This window comes from Scyliorhinus canicula, chromosome 2 (assembly GCF_902713615.1).
Source record: "Scyliorhinus canicula chromosome 2, sScyCan1.1, whole genome shotgun sequence".
Taxonomy (NCBI): Eukaryota; Metazoa; Chordata; class Chondrichthyes; order Carcharhiniformes; family Scyliorhinidae; genus Scyliorhinus; species Scyliorhinus canicula.
The window spans coordinates 3,087,126-3,106,643 of NC_052147.1; the positions used below are offsets into that span (position 1 = coordinate 3,087,126).

The 19,518-nt window shown below is 50.2% G+C and overlaps 1 protein-coding gene and 1 non-coding gene across 3 annotated transcripts in view; both read right to left on the minus strand.

Annotated features, from left to right (window-relative positions):
* Positions 1 to 18,337, minus strand: part of gstz1 (glutathione S-transferase zeta 1) — a 39,428-nt gene extending 21,091 nt beyond the window's left edge. The window contains exons 1-2 of one of the 2 annotated variants that reach the window (XM_038821967.1): positions 18,298 to 18,337; positions 14,788 to 14,912 (exon numbers count right to left, since the gene is read on the minus strand). In XM_038821967.1, the coding sequence (XP_038677895.1) occupies positions 14,788 to 14,790 (3 nt within the window). In that variant the 5' untranslated portion in view covers positions 14,791 to 14,912; positions 18,298 to 18,337. Of the gene's footprint in view, positions 1 to 607; positions 673 to 14,787; positions 14,913 to 18,297 lie in introns of those variants that run through there. The other variant, XM_038821948.1, reaches the window with a different exon arrangement.
* On the minus strand, positions 12,291 to 12,553 carry LOC119962515. Its single transcript, XR_005459892.1, has one exon.
* Positions 18,338 to 19,518: the final 1,181 nt, after the last annotated feature.

The following is a 19,518-nucleotide window of genomic DNA, read 5'->3' on the forward strand; positions in this document are numbered from 1 at the left end:
TCTGCCTTTCTTTCTCCCCCAAGTTCCCAAGAGGCTCATCCCTCCAGTAACGTAACCCACAGTGAAGCTCATACCGTTAGTACATTAATTCACCAAAGTCCATTCCATCTTGCCTCTGGAATCCAGATATGCCATATTTGAAATAAGGATGTAATGAAATCTGGAGACAATCGGTCTTGGAGGAACCCAGGCTGAGCAATGGTGAGTAAGTGGTACTTGACAGCATCGCTAACCATTTTGATGCTGGATGAGAGGAGATTGATGATGAGGCCGTGAGACTTGCTTTTTGTGGACTGACATATCTGGGCAGTTTTCTACTTCATTGGGTAGATGCTAGTACCATAGCTGTACTGGAACAGCTTGTCCAGAGGTACAGCTGTTCTGGGGCACAGATTGTCTGTATTACAGCCGGGAAAGTTGTTGGGACTCATAGCCTTTGCTGAGGATGAGTGGTGTTGGGAGAAGGTGAGGCAGAGAATGAAAAAGAAGGGACTTCCATGGGACTAATGGCTGTTTATTAAACTTCCGTATCCCCTCATTTCCTTTTCACTAGCTGCTATACCAAGATCACCAGGGACCCTCTGGTTAGTCCATGTTGGATACAAACCTGCATGATTTCCATTCCACTCTCCAGAGTCTCCATCCACCTTTGGCTCCTCATATCTCACACCTCATTCCTCAGTCGATGTTGTTAAGCCTCTGCAACACGCCCCTTCAAGATAAACCAAACGGTCTTTAACCCAGATCCGTTATCCCGGGCACAGACGCTTTAGTTAGAAAAGGAATTCGATCCCTTGACCTGCCACTCTCCTGATGCAGCTCTAGGTACAGTTCTACAGACACCAAAGCTTGGTTGTATCGTATTCAATTGGACATTCTTTATAGTATACAGGACAGAAGGAGGTCATTTGGCTCATCATACTGCTGCAGGCTCTTTGAAAGAAGAATCTAAATAATCCCCCTGTGTGAACTGAGATAGGGACGGTGAATTGTGTATTCAACCACAGCAAGTTCAGTACTGTTCTTGTTTGCTTGGTATAGCAACAGGTATCCTGGCTGTTTCAGGACAATAGAGCCGACTGTAGTTACAGATCAGGGAGATCAAGAGTTTATTAAAAAGAAAGAAATCCCCACCACACCAACAAAAAAAAACCGCTGGACAAGATTTCACTTTTTAAAACTTTTACTGCAACAAACCAACTAAAATCAACATAATCCAAACATTAAACAAGTGAGGGATATTTTGAATAAAAACATAAATTTCACTTTAAATAAATGATACAAAGATACACCTCATACAGTTAAAAGCACTTGCATTCTCACACTATTGTGGAACCACATGTAATCTCAGTCTTTCCAATTCTACCTCCGTGGGAACGGTCACTTCCCATCAAATCACTTTGGTCCTCGAGTCGCATTCACCAGCAGCTACTGGTGCATTCTACCCCAGACACGATTACAGCCAACAAGGTGCTGGTCTTCAAACTCAATCCGCAGTGGCTCGCTTTTCAGAACCCTTTAAACAGTGTGGTGGGCTCTGGCAACACTGACATAGCAGCAATGGGTCTTGTCCAATCCACAATCCCTTACCCTTTTTTGTCAGAGACTACCGCAACGCCTGAATTGAAGACTGCCAACACGCAACTGTTCCGTTCGGACAAAATTCCTACTGTTCTTAAAATTCCTAAAATTCTGTGTCCTGAACTACCAAACCAACCAGCTCTCCTAATCCCACTGCAATGTAGCTTTCTCTTTACGCATTGTTTCGGAGTTCATCCCTATGGCAACCCAAGGTCATATGGGCGTTTACTGAAACTTAATGATGTTGTCATAATCAGGAAACCAATCAACCGTCTTTCAGAATAGTCCTTTGGTCTTAAAGGGACTTTATACAAAAAGAAAATATTGCTTCCCAAAGCACATGGGCGATCACAGTAGCAACCAAAGAGTGGGCGGAATGTACAGACATGGGATGTCGCAAAGTGCTGCACAGCCAATGAGGTATTATGGAAGTGTTGCCACTATTGTAATGTAGGGAATGTGGCAATTTGTGGACAGCAACATCCCACAAACAACAATAAAAACAGAAAATGCTGGAATTACTCAGCAGGTCTGGCAGCATCTGTGAAAGAGAAAGAGAGTTAGCATTTTTCATCAGAATTGTAAAAATTTAGATATGTAATAGATTTGAAGCATGTGAAATGGGGGGACTACACTTGACTGGTTTTATTCATCCAACACATCTCCACTGTCACCCAGCTGGGTTGGACTACTCTCAGCTGGTTCCTCATCTCTCGAATTCTAATCAGAGAATGGCCTCTGTTCCTGGCTCCGCAACGTTACCTCTGGTGTTTACCCCAAGGCTCTATCCTTGGTCCCTTCCTATTTCTCAATAATATGCTGCCCCTCAGTGATCTAATCTGAAATGCAGTTTTTATGTGTACCCGGATAACACCCAGCTCTGTCAGACTCTCCCTCTCTCAGCTCCTCCACTGCCAATTATCAAATATCCAGTACTGGAAGTGTAGAAATTTCCTCTAACTCAATATTGGAACACCAGAAGCAAGACATGGCGGCACAATGGTTAGCACTGCTGCCTACAGCGCCAGGGACCTGGGTTCAATTCTAGCCTTGGGTGACTGTCTGTGCGGAGTTTGTACGTTCTCCCCGTGGCTGCATGGATTTCCTCCGGGTGCTCCGGTTTCCTCTCATGGTCCAAAGACGTGCAGGTTACATGGCTTGGCCACGCTAAATCGCCCTTACTGTCAAAAAAGGTGCAGGTTAACTGGGCTTACGGGGATAGGGCAGGGGAGTGGGCCTAGATAGGGTGCTCTTTCAGAGGGTTGGTGCAGACACAATGGGCTGAATGGTATCCTGCACTGTAGGGATTCTTTGGTTCTCTTAACTTCAGTTCCTGTCACAAACTCTGTTCCCTAACTACTGACAACCATCTCCCTCCCTGACAATGTCTAAAGCTGAACCAGACTCTCTGAAACGTTGGTGTCAAGTTTGACCGACGTGAGTTTCTAACAACATATGCGTGTAACACCAAGACCATTCAGAAAAGTTTCTGGTGGGGAGTCTTCTTGAACTGTCTATACGGCTTGCTCGGCCACTGATAGCTGATAGTTCAGGGCCAACCACATTGGCATGGCAATAATTTTATTATTCATTCATGGGATGTGGGCATTTTGTGCCCATCCCTAATTGTCCTTCAGAAGATGGTGGTGAGTTGCCTTCTTAAACCGCTGCAGTCCATGTCGTGTAGGTAGACCCACTGTGCTGTTAGGGAGGAAGTCCCAATGACAGTGAAGGAACGGCGATATATTTCCCAGTCAGGATGGTGAGTGACTTGGAGGGGAACCTCCAGGTGGTGGGGGTCCCAGGTATCTGCTGCTCTTGTCCTTCTAGATAGTAGTGGTCGTGGGTTTGGAAGGAGCTGTCTGAGGAACCTTGGTGAGTTATTGCAGTGAATCCTGTAGACAGTGCACACGGCTGCCACTGTGCGGTGGTGGAGGGTTTGAATGTTTGTGGATGGGTTGTCAATCAAGCGGGGCTGCTTTGCCCTGGATGGTGTTGAGCTGCCTGAACTCACACATTGGCCCAGGCCAGATAAAGATAGCAGGTTCTTCCCTAAATAGTGAAGTTTTAAAGACAATTTCAGTGCCAAGAAATGGCCACAATTCACAAATTCAATTTTCCAATTTGACTGGGTGGGGTTTAAACATTCAGTTCCAGGTTTGCTAATTGGTCCTACACCAGAACCACTCGGCAGCCTCATTCAATATTAATAACATCAACTACATCATCACTGCAACATTAACAACAAACAATTCATGGAATCAAATGAAATTGCTCTTTGTTCAATTTGCACTTTTCTTTTAGTGTCTCCATTCAAGCAATGACAAAGAAGTCCCACAAGATTGTGCTAACACACACATTACTAATGTCACACAGCTTGGTTTTAAGCCACCTGGGACTTTTGATCAAAGTTAAATAACAGATGTCAATTCCGGGCCAATTGGAATTTCTACAAGTCACACGGGCAGAGTTCCAGTCAGTGTCAGCCCCTCCCGCCTGTCCTTGAATAAATGCCCAGTCATACTCACACACTGTTTCTGCCTTGGTTAGATAACAGTAAGATGTCTTACACACCAGGTTAAAGTCCAACATGTTTGTTTCAAACACGAGCTTTCGGAGCACTGCTGCTTCCTCAGGTGAATGAAGAGGTATGTTCCAGAAACATATATATAGACAAATTCAAAGATGCCAGACAATGTTTAGAATGCAAGCATTTGCAGGTAATTAAGTCTTTACAGATCCAGAGATAGGGGTAACATAGGGGCAGCACGGTAGCATAGTGGGCAGCACAATTGTTTCACAGCTCCAGGGTCCCAGGTTCGATTTTCGGCTTGGGTCACTGTCTATGTGGAGTCTGCACATCCCCCCCGTGTCTGTGTGGGTTTCCTCCGGGTGCTCCGGTTTCCTCCCACAGTCCAAAAATGTGCAGGTTAGGTGGATTGGCCATGATAAATTGCCCTCAGTGTCCAAAATTGCCCTTAATGTTGGGTGGGGTTACTGGGTTATGGGGATAGGGTGGAGGTGTGGGCTTGGGTCGGGTCCTCTTTCCAAGAGCAGGTGCAGACTCGATGGGCCGAATGGCCTCCTTCTGCACTGTAAATTCTATGAAAAAAAATTCTATGTAACCCCAGGTTAAAGGAGGTGTGAATTGTCTCAAGCCAGGACAGTTGGTAGGATTTCGCAAGCCCAGGCCAGATGGTGGGGGGTGAATGTAATGCGACATGAATCCCAGGTCCCGGTTGAGGCCGCACTCGTGTGTGCGGAACTTGGCTATAAGTTTCTGCTCGGCGATTCTGCGTTGTCGCGCGTCCTGAAGGCCGCCTTGGAGAACGCTTACCCGGAGATCAGAGGCTGAATGCCCTTGACTGCTGAAGTGTTCCCCGACTGGAAGGGAACATTCCAGTCTGGTGATTGTCGCACGATGTCTGTTCATTCTTTGTCGCAGCGTCTGCATGGTCTCGCCAATGTACCACGCTTCGGGACATCCTTTCCTGCAGCGTGTGAGGTAGACAACATTGGCCGAGTCGCACGAGTATGTACCGTGTACCTGGTGGGTTCTCACATGTAATGGTGGTATCCATGTCGATGATCTGGCACGTCTTGCAGAGATTGCCATGGCAGGGTTGTGTGGTGTCGTGGTCGCTGTTCTGAAGGCTGGGTAGTTTGCTGCAAACAATGGTTTGTTTGAGGTTGCGCGGTTGTTTGAAGGCCAGTAGTGGGGGTGTGGGGATGACCTTGGAAAGATGTTCATCTTCATCAATGACGTATTGAAGGCTGCGAAGAAGATGTCGTAGTTTCTCCGCTCCGGGAAAGTACTGGACGATGAAGGGTACTCTGTCAGTTGTGTCCCATGTTTGTCTTCTGAGGAGGTCGGTGCGGTTTTTTGCTGTGGCGCGTTGGAACTGTCGATCGATGAGTCGAGCGCCATATCCCGTTCGTACAACGGCATCCTTCAGCGTCTGTAGATGTCTGTTACGCTCCTCCTCGTCTGAGCAGATCCTGTGTATACGGAGGGCTTGTCCATAGGGGATGGCTTCTTTAATGTGTTTAGGGTGAAAGCTGGAGAAGTGGAGCATCGTTAGGTTATCCATGAGCTTGCGGTAAAGCAAAGTGCTGAGGTGGCCGTCCTTGATGGAGATGAGTGTGTCCAAGAATGCAACTGACTTTGGAGAATAGTCCATGGTGAGTCTGATGGTGGGGTGGAACTTATTGATTCACATCTCTTTAACCTGGGGTTACCCCATCTCTGAATCTGTGAAGACTTAATTACCTGCAAATGCTCGCATTCCAAGCATTGTCTGGCATCTTTGAATTTGTCTATATATATGTTTCTGGAACATACCTCTTCATTCACCTGAGGAAGCAGCAGTGCTCCAAAAGCTAGTGATTGAAACAAACATGTTGGACTTCTTACTGTGCTCACCCCAGTCCAACGCCGGCATCTCCACATCCTGGTTAGATAACACTGCTGAAAACTACTGTGCTCCCTATGTCCCCATAAAGAGCTCAACAGCACAAACATGCATTTATAGAGCAACTTTGAAGTAATTTTGAGGCCAAAACATTGTATGTTTTCACGGACTTTGATATAACTCGAGGGACTAAAGGGTTTAAAGGATATTGGCGGGGGGGGGGGGGGGGGGGGGGGGGGGGGACACATGAGCGGGTTACCGAGTTGGATGATCAGCCAGGACCGTAATGAATGACGATGCAGGCTCGAAGAGCTGAATGGTTGGCTTTTATTTTCAATGTCTCAATGAGTAGGCCATTCGGTCCCTCGAGCCTGCTCTCCCATTCAAAACGATTATGTCAGCTCTTCTGCATCAATTCCACTTTCCCATCTGATGCCCATTTCCGTCGATTCCGAGAGATCAAAAATCTGTCTAACGGAGCAATGAATATACTCAACAATTAAGCATTCACAAGACTCTGGGATTGAGAATTCCAGAGATTCACAACTCGACGTGAAGAAATTTCTCCTCCTCTCAGTCCTAAATCCTGAGACCATTCTCCCAAGTTCTCGATCCTCCAGCCACCAGAAACAGCCTCTCAGTACCGACCCTGTCAAACCCTCTGGGAGCAGAAACATTCAGTACCGACCCTGTCAAACCCTCTGGGAGCAGAAACATTCAGTACCCGACCCTGTCAAACCTTCCGGGAGCAGAAACATTCAGTACCGACCCTGTCAAACCCTCTGGGAGCAGAAACATTCAGTACCGACCCTGTCAAACCCTCCGGGAGCAGAAACATTCAGTACCGACCCTGTCAAACACTCCGGGAGCAGAAACATTCAGTACCAACCCTGTCAAACCCTCCGGGAGCAGAAACAGCATCTCAGTACCGACCCTGTCAAACCCTCTGGGAGCAGAAACATTCAGTACCGACCCTGTCAAACCCTCTGGGAGCAGAAACACCCTCTCAGTGTCGACCCTGTCAAACCCTCTGGGAGCAGAAACACTCTCTCAGTGTCGACCCTGTCAAACCCTCTGGGAGCAGAAACATTCAGTACCGACCCTGTCAAACCCTCTGGAAGCAGAAACAGCCTCTCAGTACCGACCCTGTCAAACCCTCCGGGAGCAGAAACATTCAGTACCGACCCTGTCAAACCCTCCGGGAGCAGAAACATTCAGTGCCGACCCTGTCAAACCCTCCGGGAGCAGAAACATTCAGTACCGACCCTGTCAAACCCTCTGGGAGCAGAAACAGCCTCTCAGTGTCGACCCTGTCAAACCCTCTGGGAGCAGAAACATTCAGTACCGACCCTGTCAAACCCTCTGGGAGCAGAAACAGCCTCTCAGTACCGACCTTGTCAAACCCTCCGGGAGCCGAAACATTCAGTACCGACCCTGTCAAACCTCTGGGAGCAGAAACATTCAGTACCGACCCTGTCAAACCCTCCGGGAGCAGAAACAGCCTCTCAGTACCGACCCTGTCAAAATCTCTGGGAGCAGAAACATTCAGTACCGACCCTGTCAAACCCTCTGGGAGCAGAAACAGCCTTTCAGTGTCGACCCTGTCAAACCCTCTGGGAGCAGAAACAGCCTCTCAGTGTCGACCCTGTCAAACCCTCTGGGAGCAGAAACAGCCTCTCAGTGCCGACCCTGTCAAACCCTCCGGGAGCAGAAACATTCAGTACCGACCCTGTCAAACCCTCCGGGAGCCGAAACATTCAGTACCGACCCTGTCAAACCCTCTGGGAGCAGAAACATTCAGTACCGACCCTGTCAAACCCTCTGGAAGCAGAAACATTCAGTACCGACCCTGTCAAACCCTCTGGGAGCAGAAACATTCAGTACCGACCCTGTCAAACCCTCTGGGAGCAGAAACATTCAGTACCGACCCTGTCAAACCCTCTGGGAGCAGAAACAGCCTCTCAGTACCGACCCTGTCAAACCCTCTGGGAGCAGAAACATTCAGTACCGACCCTGTCAAACCCTCTGGGAGCAGAAACATTCAGTACCGACCCTGTCAAACCTTCTGGGAGCAGAAACAGCCTCTCAGTGTCGACCCTGTCAAACCCTCTGGGAGCAGAAACAGCCTCTCAGTACCGACCCTGTCAAACCTCTGGGAGCAGAAACATTCAGTACCGACCCTGTCAAACCCTCTGGGAGCAGAAACATCAGTACCCGACCCTGTCAAACCCTTTGGGAGCAGAAACAGCCTCTCAATGCCGACCCTGTCAAACCCTCCGGGAGCAGAAACATTCAGTACCGACCCTGTCAAACCTCTGGGAGCAGAAACATTCAGTACCGACCCTGTCAAACCCTCTGGGAGCAGAAACATTCAGTACCGACCCTGTCAAACCCTCTGGGAGCAGAAACAGCCTCTCAGTGTCGACCCTGTCAAATCCTCTGGGAGCAGAAACAGCCTCTCAGTACCGACCCTGTCAACCTCTGGGAGCAGAAACATTCAGTACCGACCCTGTCAAACCCTCTGGGAGCAGAAACATTCAGTACCGACCCTGTCAAACCCTCTGGGAGCAGAAACATTCAGTACCGACCCTGTCAAACCCTCCGGGAGCAGAAACATTCAGTACCGACCCTGTCAAACCCTCTGGGAGCAGAAACAGCCTCTCAGTACCGACCCTGTCAAACCCTCCGGGAGCAGAAACATTCAGTACCGACCCTGTCAAACCCTCCGGGAGCAGAAACATTCAGTACCGACCCTGTCAAATCCTCTGGGAGCAGAAACAGCCTCTCAGTACCGACCCTGTCAAACCTCTGGGAGCAGAAACATTCAGTACCGACCCTGTCAAACCCTCTGGGAGCAGAAACATTCAGTACCGACCCTGTCAAACCCTCTGGGAGCAGAAACATTCAGTACCGACCCTGTCAAACCTCTGGGAGCAGAAACACCCTCTCAGTGTCGACCCTGTCAAACCCTCTGGGAGCAGAAACAGCCTCTCAGTACCGACCCTGTCAAACCCTCTGGGAGCAGAAACATTCAGTACCGACCCTGTCAAACCCTCTGGGAGCAGAAACATTCAGTACCGACCCTGTCAAACCCTCTGGGAGCAGAAACAGCCTCTCAGTACCGACCCTGTCAAAACCTCCGGGAGCAGAAACATTCAGTACCGACCCTGTCAAACCCTCTGGGAGCAGAAACATTCAGTACCGACCCTGTCAAACCCTCTGGGAGCAGAAACAGCCTCTCAGTACCGACCCTGTCAAACCCTCCGGGAGCAGAAACATTCAGTACCGACCCTGTCAAATCCTCTGGGAGCAGAAACAGTCAGTACCGACCCTGTCAAACCCTCTGGGAGCAGAAACACCCTCTCAGTGTCGACCCTGTCAAACCCTCTGGGAGCAGAAACAGTCAGTACCGACCCTGTCAAACCCTCTGGGAGCAGAAACATTCTGTACCGACCCTGTCAAACCCTCTGGGAGCAGAAACATTCTGTACCGACCCTGTCAAACCCTCTGGGAGCAGAAACAGCCTCTCAGTACCAACCCTGTCAAACCCTCTGGGAGCAGAAACATTCAGTACCGACCCTGTCAAACCCTCTGGGAGCAGAAACACCCTCTCAGTGTCGACCCTGTCAAACCCTCTGGGAGCAGAAACAGCCTCTCAGTGTCGACCCTGTCAAACCCCTTCAGAATCTTGTTTGATTCAATGAGATCACCTTTCATTCTCCTAAACTCCAGAAAAAATGTACCTAATTTACTCAGCCTCTCATCATAGGCAACCCCTCACCCCAGAGATCAATCTAGTGAACCGCCTTTGTACCACGTTCAGGGCATGTATATCCATCCTTTGATATGGAAACAAAATTGTACACAGCTCTGGTTTCAGCAATGTCCTATTTCCTTGTTCTTGCACTCCAATCCCCTGCAATAAAGGCCAACATGCCATTTAACTTCCCAATTGCTTGCTTCACCTGCATGTTAACTTTCCGTGTTCCTTGTACGAGCTCAGCCAGGACTCCCTGAACGTTTACAAGTTTCTCCCCTTTAGAAAAATGTTCTGCTTTTCTCTTATTACCAAAGCCAATCTCTTCTTTCCCCGCATCACACTACACCTGCCACTTTGCTGCCCGCCCCTAACCTGTCTGTACCTCTTGGCAGCCCCTTTGCATACCTAGGTAGCGGAAAGGCACCAGTGGTGGAGAGATTAAAATCGGGAATTCTCAAGAGGCCAGAATTAAGGGTGCACAGATATCCCAGAGGATTTTGGGGAGCAGCAAGGCCAAGGAGGAATTGAAAACAAGGATGATCATTTGAAAATTGAGACCGCGTGCCAGTGCAGGTCAGCGAGTACAGGGGTGAATAGTAAGTAAGGACCTGGGTAACAGAATGTTCGATAAGCCCAATTTTATGGAGGGTAGGATGTAGGAAGCTGGCTGTGAATGTGATGGAATGATCAAGTCCAGCGGTAACAGTGGATGGATGAGGGTTTCAGCAGCAAGTCAGATGTGATACAGAGGTTGAAAGAGGGGGCCCTAATGATGGTGCGGTAAAGTGGTCAGAAGCTCATTTCAGGGTCACACATCGTACCAAGGTTGGGAACGGCCTGGTTCAGAATCAAACAGTTGCCAGAGACGGTGCGACCGGCAGCTAGGAAAGGCAGTTTGTGGTGGAAACAGAAGGCAACTGCTTTAGTCTCCCTGATATTTAACTGGAGGAAATTTCCAGTCCAGCTGTCAAACAGGCGATGCAATTAATTAGCACAGTGGAGTCGTCGAGAAAGGAGGGGAGGTAAAGCTACGTGTTAGAACATTAGAACATTACAGCGCAGTACGGGCCCTTCGGCCCTCGATGTTGCGCCGACCCGTGAAACCATCTGAAGCCTATCTGACCTACACTATTCCATTTTCATCCATATGTCTATCCAGTGACCACTTAAATGCCATTGTTGCCAGCACAGATATGCAAACTCACACAGCTCTTGTGAATGATGTTGCTGAACGATGTTATAGGATACAGAGGGACATAGATAAGCTGCAGAGCTGGGCTGAGAGGTGGCAGATGGAGTTTAATGCGGAAAAGTGTGAGGTGGTTCACTTTGGAAGGAGTAACAGGAATGCAGAGTACTGGGCTAATGGCAAGATTCTTGGTAGTGTAGATGAACAGAGAGATCTCGGCATCCAGGTACATAAATCCCTGAAAGTTGCCACCCAGGTTAATAGGGCTGTTAAGAAGGCATATGGTGTGCTAGCCTTTATAAGCAGGGGGATTGAGTTTCGGAGCCACAAGGTCATGCTGCAGCTGTACATAACTCTGGTGCGGCCGCTCCTGGAGTACTGCGTGCAGTTCTGGTCACCACATTATAGGAAGGATGTGGAAGCTTTGGAGAGGGTTCAGAGGAGATTTACTAGGATGTTGCCTGGTATGGAGGGAAGGTCTTACGAGGAAAGGCTCAGGGACTTGAGGTTGTTTTCGTTAGAGAGAAGGCTGAGAGGTGACTTAATAGAGACATATAAGATAGTCAGAGGGTTAGATAGGGTGGACAGTGAGAGTCTTTTTCCTCGGTGATGACCAACACAAGGGGACATAGCTTTAAATTGAGGGGTAGTAGATATAGGACAGATGTCAGAGGCAGTTTCTTTACTCAGAGAGTAGTAGGGGTGTGGAACGCCCTGCCTGCAACAGTAGTAGACTCGCCAACTTTAAGGGCATTTAAGTGGTCACTGGATAGACATATGGATGAAAATGGAATAGTGTAGGTCAGATAGGCTTCAGATGGTTTCACAGGTCGGCGCAGCATCGAGGGCCGAAGGGCCCGTACTGCGCTGTAATGTTCTATGTTCATGAGTCTCACCCAGCTAGACCCTGCTCAAGGTTTAAACAACTTCTGTTATGTGAAGGTGAAATGTTACACAGGCCCCATTTACAACATTTTTTGTCTGGATCTAATGTACACCAGCCAGTGAGCTCATCTCTTCAAATGTTAAATTAAAGCAGCATTTTTATCTGTTGTACTAAGATCTTTCCAGGGAGAAGTAATCAGAAATTGCCAAAAGTATCAGGGGAACCGGAGTCACTGTACGGATAGCTGAAAGTCTTCCTCAGGCAGAGACATCTTTCTCTCCTGTGAAAATATGGTACCCAAAAGAAAAGCACCCAGCAAACAACAAGTATGTTAGACAGAAGCATTTCTTTTGTTGGGGTAAGGATATAAAGGGACGCTTATCAATAGAGTTAAGATATAGGTCCATCACAATCTTGTAAAATCACCAACAGCCACCTCCTGTGGGACACAGTACTGAAAAGACATGTACCAGCCTTCAGTGTCTGACAGAACAGTGCTCTCGTTTTACCAACAATATGTGGGACTGGAACACTTTGCTCTTCCTGTCTGGAGATCGATGAAGGCACTGGTGAAGCCAGCATCTCCGTGACAACAGGAGTCCTCAGGTGATTTGCAGGCGTGAGTCAGGGGTAATTGTCAGTGGTATGTGGTGGTGTACACATTGCTCACTCTCTGTGCAGAATGAGTGAGCACAATGTCAGTAGGAAACTCCCACGCAGAGATGAACCCATTACCCACCCAGCACACAAATTATCAACATGGCTGCAAATGCTGTTGAAAAATCCCATATCATCAAACCAGGTCCCAGTCTCTGCTCCCTTCATTCTTCTTAAAAAAAAACTTTTTTTCTCTTTTCTTCTACTGCCTTTATAATAATATTTATTATTGTCACATTAACGTTGCAATGAAGTTACTATGAGAATCCCCTAGTCGCCACATTCCGGCGCCTGTTCGGGTACACAGAGGGAGAATTCAGAATGTCCAATTCACCTAACAGCACGTCTTTCGGGACTTGTGGGAGGAAACCGGAGCACCCGGAGGAACCCACGCAGACACGGGGAGAACGTGCAGACTCCGCACAGACAGTGATGCAAGCCGGGAATCGAACCCAGAACCCTGGAGCTGTGGGGAATAGTGCTAACCAATCAGATGTTTTAACCTATTGAGATAATTAGTGCTTCCTTCTTAAAGGGGCATTGCTGTAAGAAAAAACCCAAACTTTAACGACAACTCAACAGATCAAACTAAAGTGATATTCCCAGTCCCCAGTCCCCTCCCTTCCCATCCGTGAGGGATACTTTGAATGCTCCCTTTACAGAGACACAAGAGGATCAGGCAGCCTCCCCGAACAGGCGTCGGAATGTGGCGACTAGGGACTTTTCACAGCAACTTCATAGAAGCCCACTTGTGGCAATAAGCAATTTTCATTTTCATTTCATTTCATTCCACACCCAGTGATAGTGATAAGAAGTGGGCAACTCCTGTAGGTTTTTGTGAATGCCAAGTGGGTGGACCTAATTGGACTAATTTCGAGGCCTCAGCACTAACCAAGTATTAAACTCTGGGACTAGATCATGCATTATATTGACCCAGTGTTTGTGGGACATTAAAAATACAGATAAGTTCAAGATAGCTCAGCATGTTACCAAGGCAGCAAAGCCAGCCAAGGAGCTAATGTGATGGAGTTATCACGTTTTTACAGTGCAGAAGGAGGCCATTCGGCCCATCAAGTCTACACTGGCCCTTGATAGAGCATCCTACTCAAACCCACACCTCTACCCCATCCTCGTAAGCCCACTTAACCTTTGGACACTAAGGGCAATTTAGCGCGGCCAATCCACCCAACCTGCACATCTTTGGGCTGTGGGAGGAAACCGGAGCACCCGGAGGAAACCCACGTAGACACGAGGAGAACGTGCAGACTCCGCACAGACAATCACCCGAGGCCAGAATTGAACCTGGGACCCTGGAGCTGTGAGACAGCAGTGCTAACCACTGTACCGCCATGCCGCTTTTTAAAAATTATAATTTTATTGCAATGAAAGTGTATATCTCAAGTGCACTTTAAAGAGTTTGGTCAGGAAAAAGGAACTTCCATTTTTTATAATTCCTTTCAGCCTTTAGAATATCGCCAAGTGCTTTAGTCAATGACGTACTTTTGACCTACATTCACGGTTATAATGTAGAAAATGCTGCATAGATTTACACACTGCAAGATCACCAATTGTAGCCAATTCTGATGGATAAATGTCAAGCAGGTCATAGGGCAAACTCCCTGCTCATCCTGTAAAAGAGGGCAGATGGAGACTCAGTTTAACATCTGAGCACTCCCTCATTACTGCAACGGCAGCACTGGATTACATACCCAAGAGGAGTGGTGCTTGAACCGGAGACCTTCTGTCTGAATTAGTATTAGTGACAGGCAGCATGGTTTTGTGAAGGGGAGGTGGTGTCTCACTAACTTGATAGAGTTCTTCGAAGAGGTCACAAAGATGATTGATGCAGGTAGGGCAGTGGATGTTGTCTATATGGACTTCAGTAAGGCCTTTGACAAGGTCCCTCATGGTAGACTGGTACAAAAGGTGGAGTCACACGGGATCAGGGGTGAGCTGGCAAGGTGAATACAGAACTGGCTCGGTGATAGAAGGCAGAGAGTAGCAATGGAAGGGTGCTTTTCTAATTGGAGGGCTGTGACTAGTGGTGTTCCGCAGGGATCAGTGCTGGGACCTTTGCTGTTTGTAGTATATATAAATGATTTGGAGGAAAATGTAACTGGTCTGATTAGTAAGTTTGCAGACGACACAAAGGTCGGTGGAATTGTTCTTTCTTTGTTCTTTGAATTGAGAGAGCTATTCACTGAGCCACAGTTAGGTCAGCACCGGGGTAGGGATAGTGCCTCGGATCTTCCTTCTTCGGGCACAAGAACATGATCTCAAATATTTATTGGTTGGCACTTACCATGGTTGGGTTGTTGAGGGATTGCTGCAGTAGAAGCTGATTCTGTGCTCCAGACTCTGGAGTGGCCCTTCAACCTACGAGATGAGTGAGCTGAGAGCTTGGAAACGGAACCAAGGTCTGCAAGCCTAAAGAGTTAGTATTACCAAGAATCATAAATCTGTGGTTGTTAAGGGTTTTAAAAGGAATTGACTGGGTCGTTAGCCGCCCCCCCCCCCCCCCCCATGATGGAATGCAGAGCAAGGTGACATAATCTTAAAATCAGAGCCATGCCATTCACGGGAGAGGTTAGGAGGGACTGCACACCAAGTGCGTTTGACAAGGAAGGCGACGCATGATTGATCCAGAAGGCGAGATGGCAAGGGGTTGGAGCTGGAATACTAGATTGGATTGAGGATCGGCTGATGACAAAGCAGAGGATCTGGTTAAATGGGTCCTTCTCTGGCTGGTGAACTGTAACTAGCGGGCTGTCGCAGGGGTCAGTCCTCGGACCTCAACTATTCACAATCTATATAAATGATCTGCAAGCAGGGACAGAGTGTAACAGTTTGTGGAAGATACTAAAATAGGTGGGAAAGCAGGCAGTGAAGAGGAGGTACAGATTTTACAGACGGTTATAGATAGGCTAGGAGATTGGGACAAAGTGTGGCAGATGGAGTTTAATGTGGATCAGTGTGAGGTTAACCATTTGGACCGAAAAAATAGGCAAATTATTATCGAAGTCGAAAGCAGATTCAAAATGCGTCTGTGCAGAGGGATCTGGGCAGAGGGATCTGGGCAGAGGGATCTGGGCAGAGGGATCTGGGCAGAGGGATCTGAGCAGAGGAACCTGGGCCCAGGGATCTGGGCAGAGGGATCTGGGCAGAGGGATCCGGGCAGAGGGATCCGGGCAGAGGGATCTGGGCAGAGGGATCTGGGTAGAGGGATCTGGGTAGAGGGATCTGGGCCCAGGAATCTGGGCAGAGGGATCTGGGCAGAGGGATCCGGGCAGAGGGATCCGGGCAGAGGGATCCGGGCAGAGGGATCTGGGCAGAGGGATCTGGGCCCAGGAATCTGGGCAGAGGGATCTGGGCCCAGGGATCTGGGCAGAGGGATCTGGGCAGAGGGATCTGGGCAGAGGGATCTGGGCAGAGGGATCTGGGCAGAGGGATCTGGGTGTCTTTGTTCATAAATCACAGAAAGTCGTTTGCAGGTACAGTGTGTAATTAAAAAGGCAAATGGAATGTGAATGGGACTGGAGTATAAAGTAGAGAAGAGGTGTCGGTGAGACCACATCTGGAGTATTGTGTCCAGTTTTGGTCTCCTTATTTGAGGAAGGATGGGGGTGGCATTGGAGGCAGTTCAGAGGAGGTTCACCAGATTGAACCCGGGGATGAAAGGGTTGACGTACAAGGAAGGATTAAACAGGTTGGGCTCATACTCGCTGGAGTTTAGAAGGATGAGAGGGGATCTGATTGAGGTGTATAAAATCCTAAAAGGGATTAATAAAGTAAACACAGACCAAATGTTCCCCCTTGTGCAGCAATCTAGAACAAGAGGTCATAGGTATAGGTTGAGAGGTGGTAGATTTAGAACCGAGATGAGGAACTACCTCTCACAGAGGGTGGTGAATTTTTGGAACTTGCTGCCCCATAGTGCGGTGGAGTCAGAATCATTAAATGTTTTCAAGAGGGAGACTGATATATTTCTGATTTTAAAAATGGGTTAAGGGATATGGGCAACAGGTTGGGAGGTGGATTTGAGACCAGGAAGGGATCAGTCATAGAGTCATTGATGTTTACAGCATAGAAACAGGCCCTTCGGCCCAGCTTGTCCATGCCGCCCAGTTTCTATCACTAAGCTAGTCCCACTTGCCGCATTTGGCCCATATCCCTCTGTACCCACTCTGCCCATGTAACTGTCTAACTGTTTTTTAAAGGACAAAATTGTACCCGCCTCTACCACTGCCTCTGCCAGCCCGTTCCAGATGCTCACCACCCTGTGTGTGAAGAAATTTCCCCTCTGGTTTCTTTTGTATCTCTCCCCTCTCACCTTAAACCTCTGCCCTCTAGTTCTGGACTCCTCTACCTTTGAGAAAAGATGTTGACTATCTACCTTATCTATGCTCCTCTTTACTTTATAGACCTCTATAAGATCACCCCTAAGCCTCCTACGCTTCAGGGGTAAAAAAGTCCCAGCCTATTGAGGCTCTCCTTATAACTCAGACCATCAAGTCCTGGTAGCATCCTCGTAAATCTCTTCTGTCCTCTTTCTAGTTTAACAATATCCTTCCTATAATAGGGTGACCAGAATTCCATGTGTGGTCTGACCACTGTCTTGTACAACTTCAACAAGACGTCCCAACTCCTGTATTCAATGTTCTGCCCAATAATCCCGAGCATGCTGAATGTCTTCTTCACCACCCTGTCTACCTGTGCCTGTAGCCGTGATCTGATTGAATGGCGGAGCAGGCTCGAAGGGCTGAATTGCCTACTTCTGCTCCTAATTCCTATGTTCCTAAGTCTGAAAGTGGTAGATACTACCTTAATTAATACTTTAAAATCTGAAATTGATATATTTTTGCTCCTCGTTGTGGGCGAGGAGGCGAAGGCGAGAAGGTGGAGTTAAGATACAGATCAGCAACTCTTGTCAGGGGGCAGAAAGACCCATGAAGAAATTTCACAAGATGAGTCAGGAGGGGCTGGTTTAGCACAGTGGGCTAAACAGCTGGCTTGTAATGCAGAACACGGCAGCAGTGCGGGTTCAATTCCCGTTCCAGTCTCCCTGAGCAGGCGCCGGAATGTGGCAGCTAGCGACTTTTCACAGTAACTTCATTGAAGCATACTTGTGACAATAAGCTATTATTATTGTATAGATTGGAGACGCTGGGATTGTTCTCCTCAAAAGAGAATGTGGAGAGGAGATTTGACAATGTTTTTAAAATCACAAATAGGGATCTATGTGAATGGAGCAGACAGGGAAACATCTTCCCAATGGTGCAGGATCACACCCCAGAGGGTGTGGGGACTGTCAGAGAAGCAAATGGCGGCATGAGGAACATATATTTTAAACACAGTGAGTAGCTGGGATTTGGAATGCACTGCCCGAGATGTGGCTTGAGAAGGGAATTGGATGGGCAACTTTAATTTTTAAAATAAATTTAGAGTACCCAATTCATTTTTTCCAAGTAAGGGGCAATTTAGCATGGCCAATCCGCCTACCCTGCACATCTTTGGGTTGTGGGGGTTAGGCCCACACAGACACGGGGAGAATGTGCAAACTCCACACAGACAGTGACCCAGAGCCGGGGACCGTCCTCAGGAGGTGGCCCTGGGTGAGCCACTGTTGCTGCGTGGGCAGCAGGTGACTGATGGGCCGAACGGCCTCCTCCTGTGCTGCTCAGCATTGTCAGGTTGACTGGCTGAAGGGGCTGAATGGCCTCCTGCTGACTGAGTGGGGCTGACAGGGCGGCAGATCCCTACACCGGGAGGAGGGGGGTGGGGAGGGGAACCCAGGATCACACCCTCTCCCTACCTGTCACTACAAGCCCTGACCTCGCCGGTCTGACCCCGGAAATAGAAACCCTGCCCTAGCACCCTTCCCCCCGCACTGATTGACTCTGCGCGGTCCAATCACGTCCTTCCCCCAAGCTGTCCGCCTGCCCCTCCCCCAGACTGCCCGCCCCATCCCCAGACGGGCCGCCCCGCCCCCAGTCTGTCTGCCCCGCCCCGCCCCCAGTCTGTCCGCCCCGCCCCCTGGCTGCCCGCTCCACTCCCTGGCTGCCCAGCCCCGCCCCCAGTCCGCTCCGCCCCCAGGCTGCCAAGCCCCGCCCCCTGGCTGCCCAGCCCCGCCCCCTGGCCCCCAGACCCGCCCCCAGACCCCAGCCCCGCCCCCAGTCCGCTCCATCTCCAGCCGGCGCCGCCCCCAGGCCCTAGCCCCGCCCCGTGGCTGCCCAGCCCGCTCCCAGACACTCACTCACACCCCGCCCCCAGTCCGCTCCCCCCCCCAGCCCCGCCCCCTGGCTGCCCAGCCCCGCCCCCTGGCCACCAGCCCCGCCCCAGCCCCGCCCCCAGTCCGCTCCGCTCTCCAGCCGGCGCCGCCCCCAGGCCCTAGCCCCGCCCCGTGGCTGCCCAGCCCCGCCCCCTGGCCCCCAGCCCCGCCCCCAGCCCCTAGCCCCGCCCAGTCCGTTCCGCTCTCCAGCCGGCGCCGCCCCAGGCCCTAGCCCGCGCCCGTGGGCCCAGCCCCGCCCCCTGGCCCCGCCCCGCCCCCAGCCCTAGCCCCGCCCCAGTCCGTTCCGCTCCCACCGGCGCCGCCCTGGCCCCCTGGCCGCCAACCCGCCCCCTGGCCCCTAGCCCCGCCCCCAGTCCGCCCAGCCCCGCCCCCCGCCCAGCCCCGCCCCCTGGCTGCCCAGCCCCGCCCCCTGGCCCCCAGCCCCGCCCCCAGCCCCTAGCCCGCCCCCAGCCCTAGCCCCGCCCCCAGCCCCTAGCCCCGCCCCCAGCCTCAGCACCGCCCCCAGTCCGCTCCGCTCTCCAGCCGGCCCCGCCCCCTGGCTGCCAGCCCCGCCCCAGCCCCGCCCCCAGCTCCTAGCCCCGCCCCCAGTCCGCTCCGCTCTCCAGCCGGCGCCGCCATGTTCTCGCTGCTGCGGATTTCGTGCCGGACGGCGGCGCGCCGGGCGCTGGGCCCGGTCCCAGGCGTGTGGAGTGATCCGGCTGTGTGGGAGGGAGAGGAAGGAGGGGGATGGCGCCGGGGAGGAGG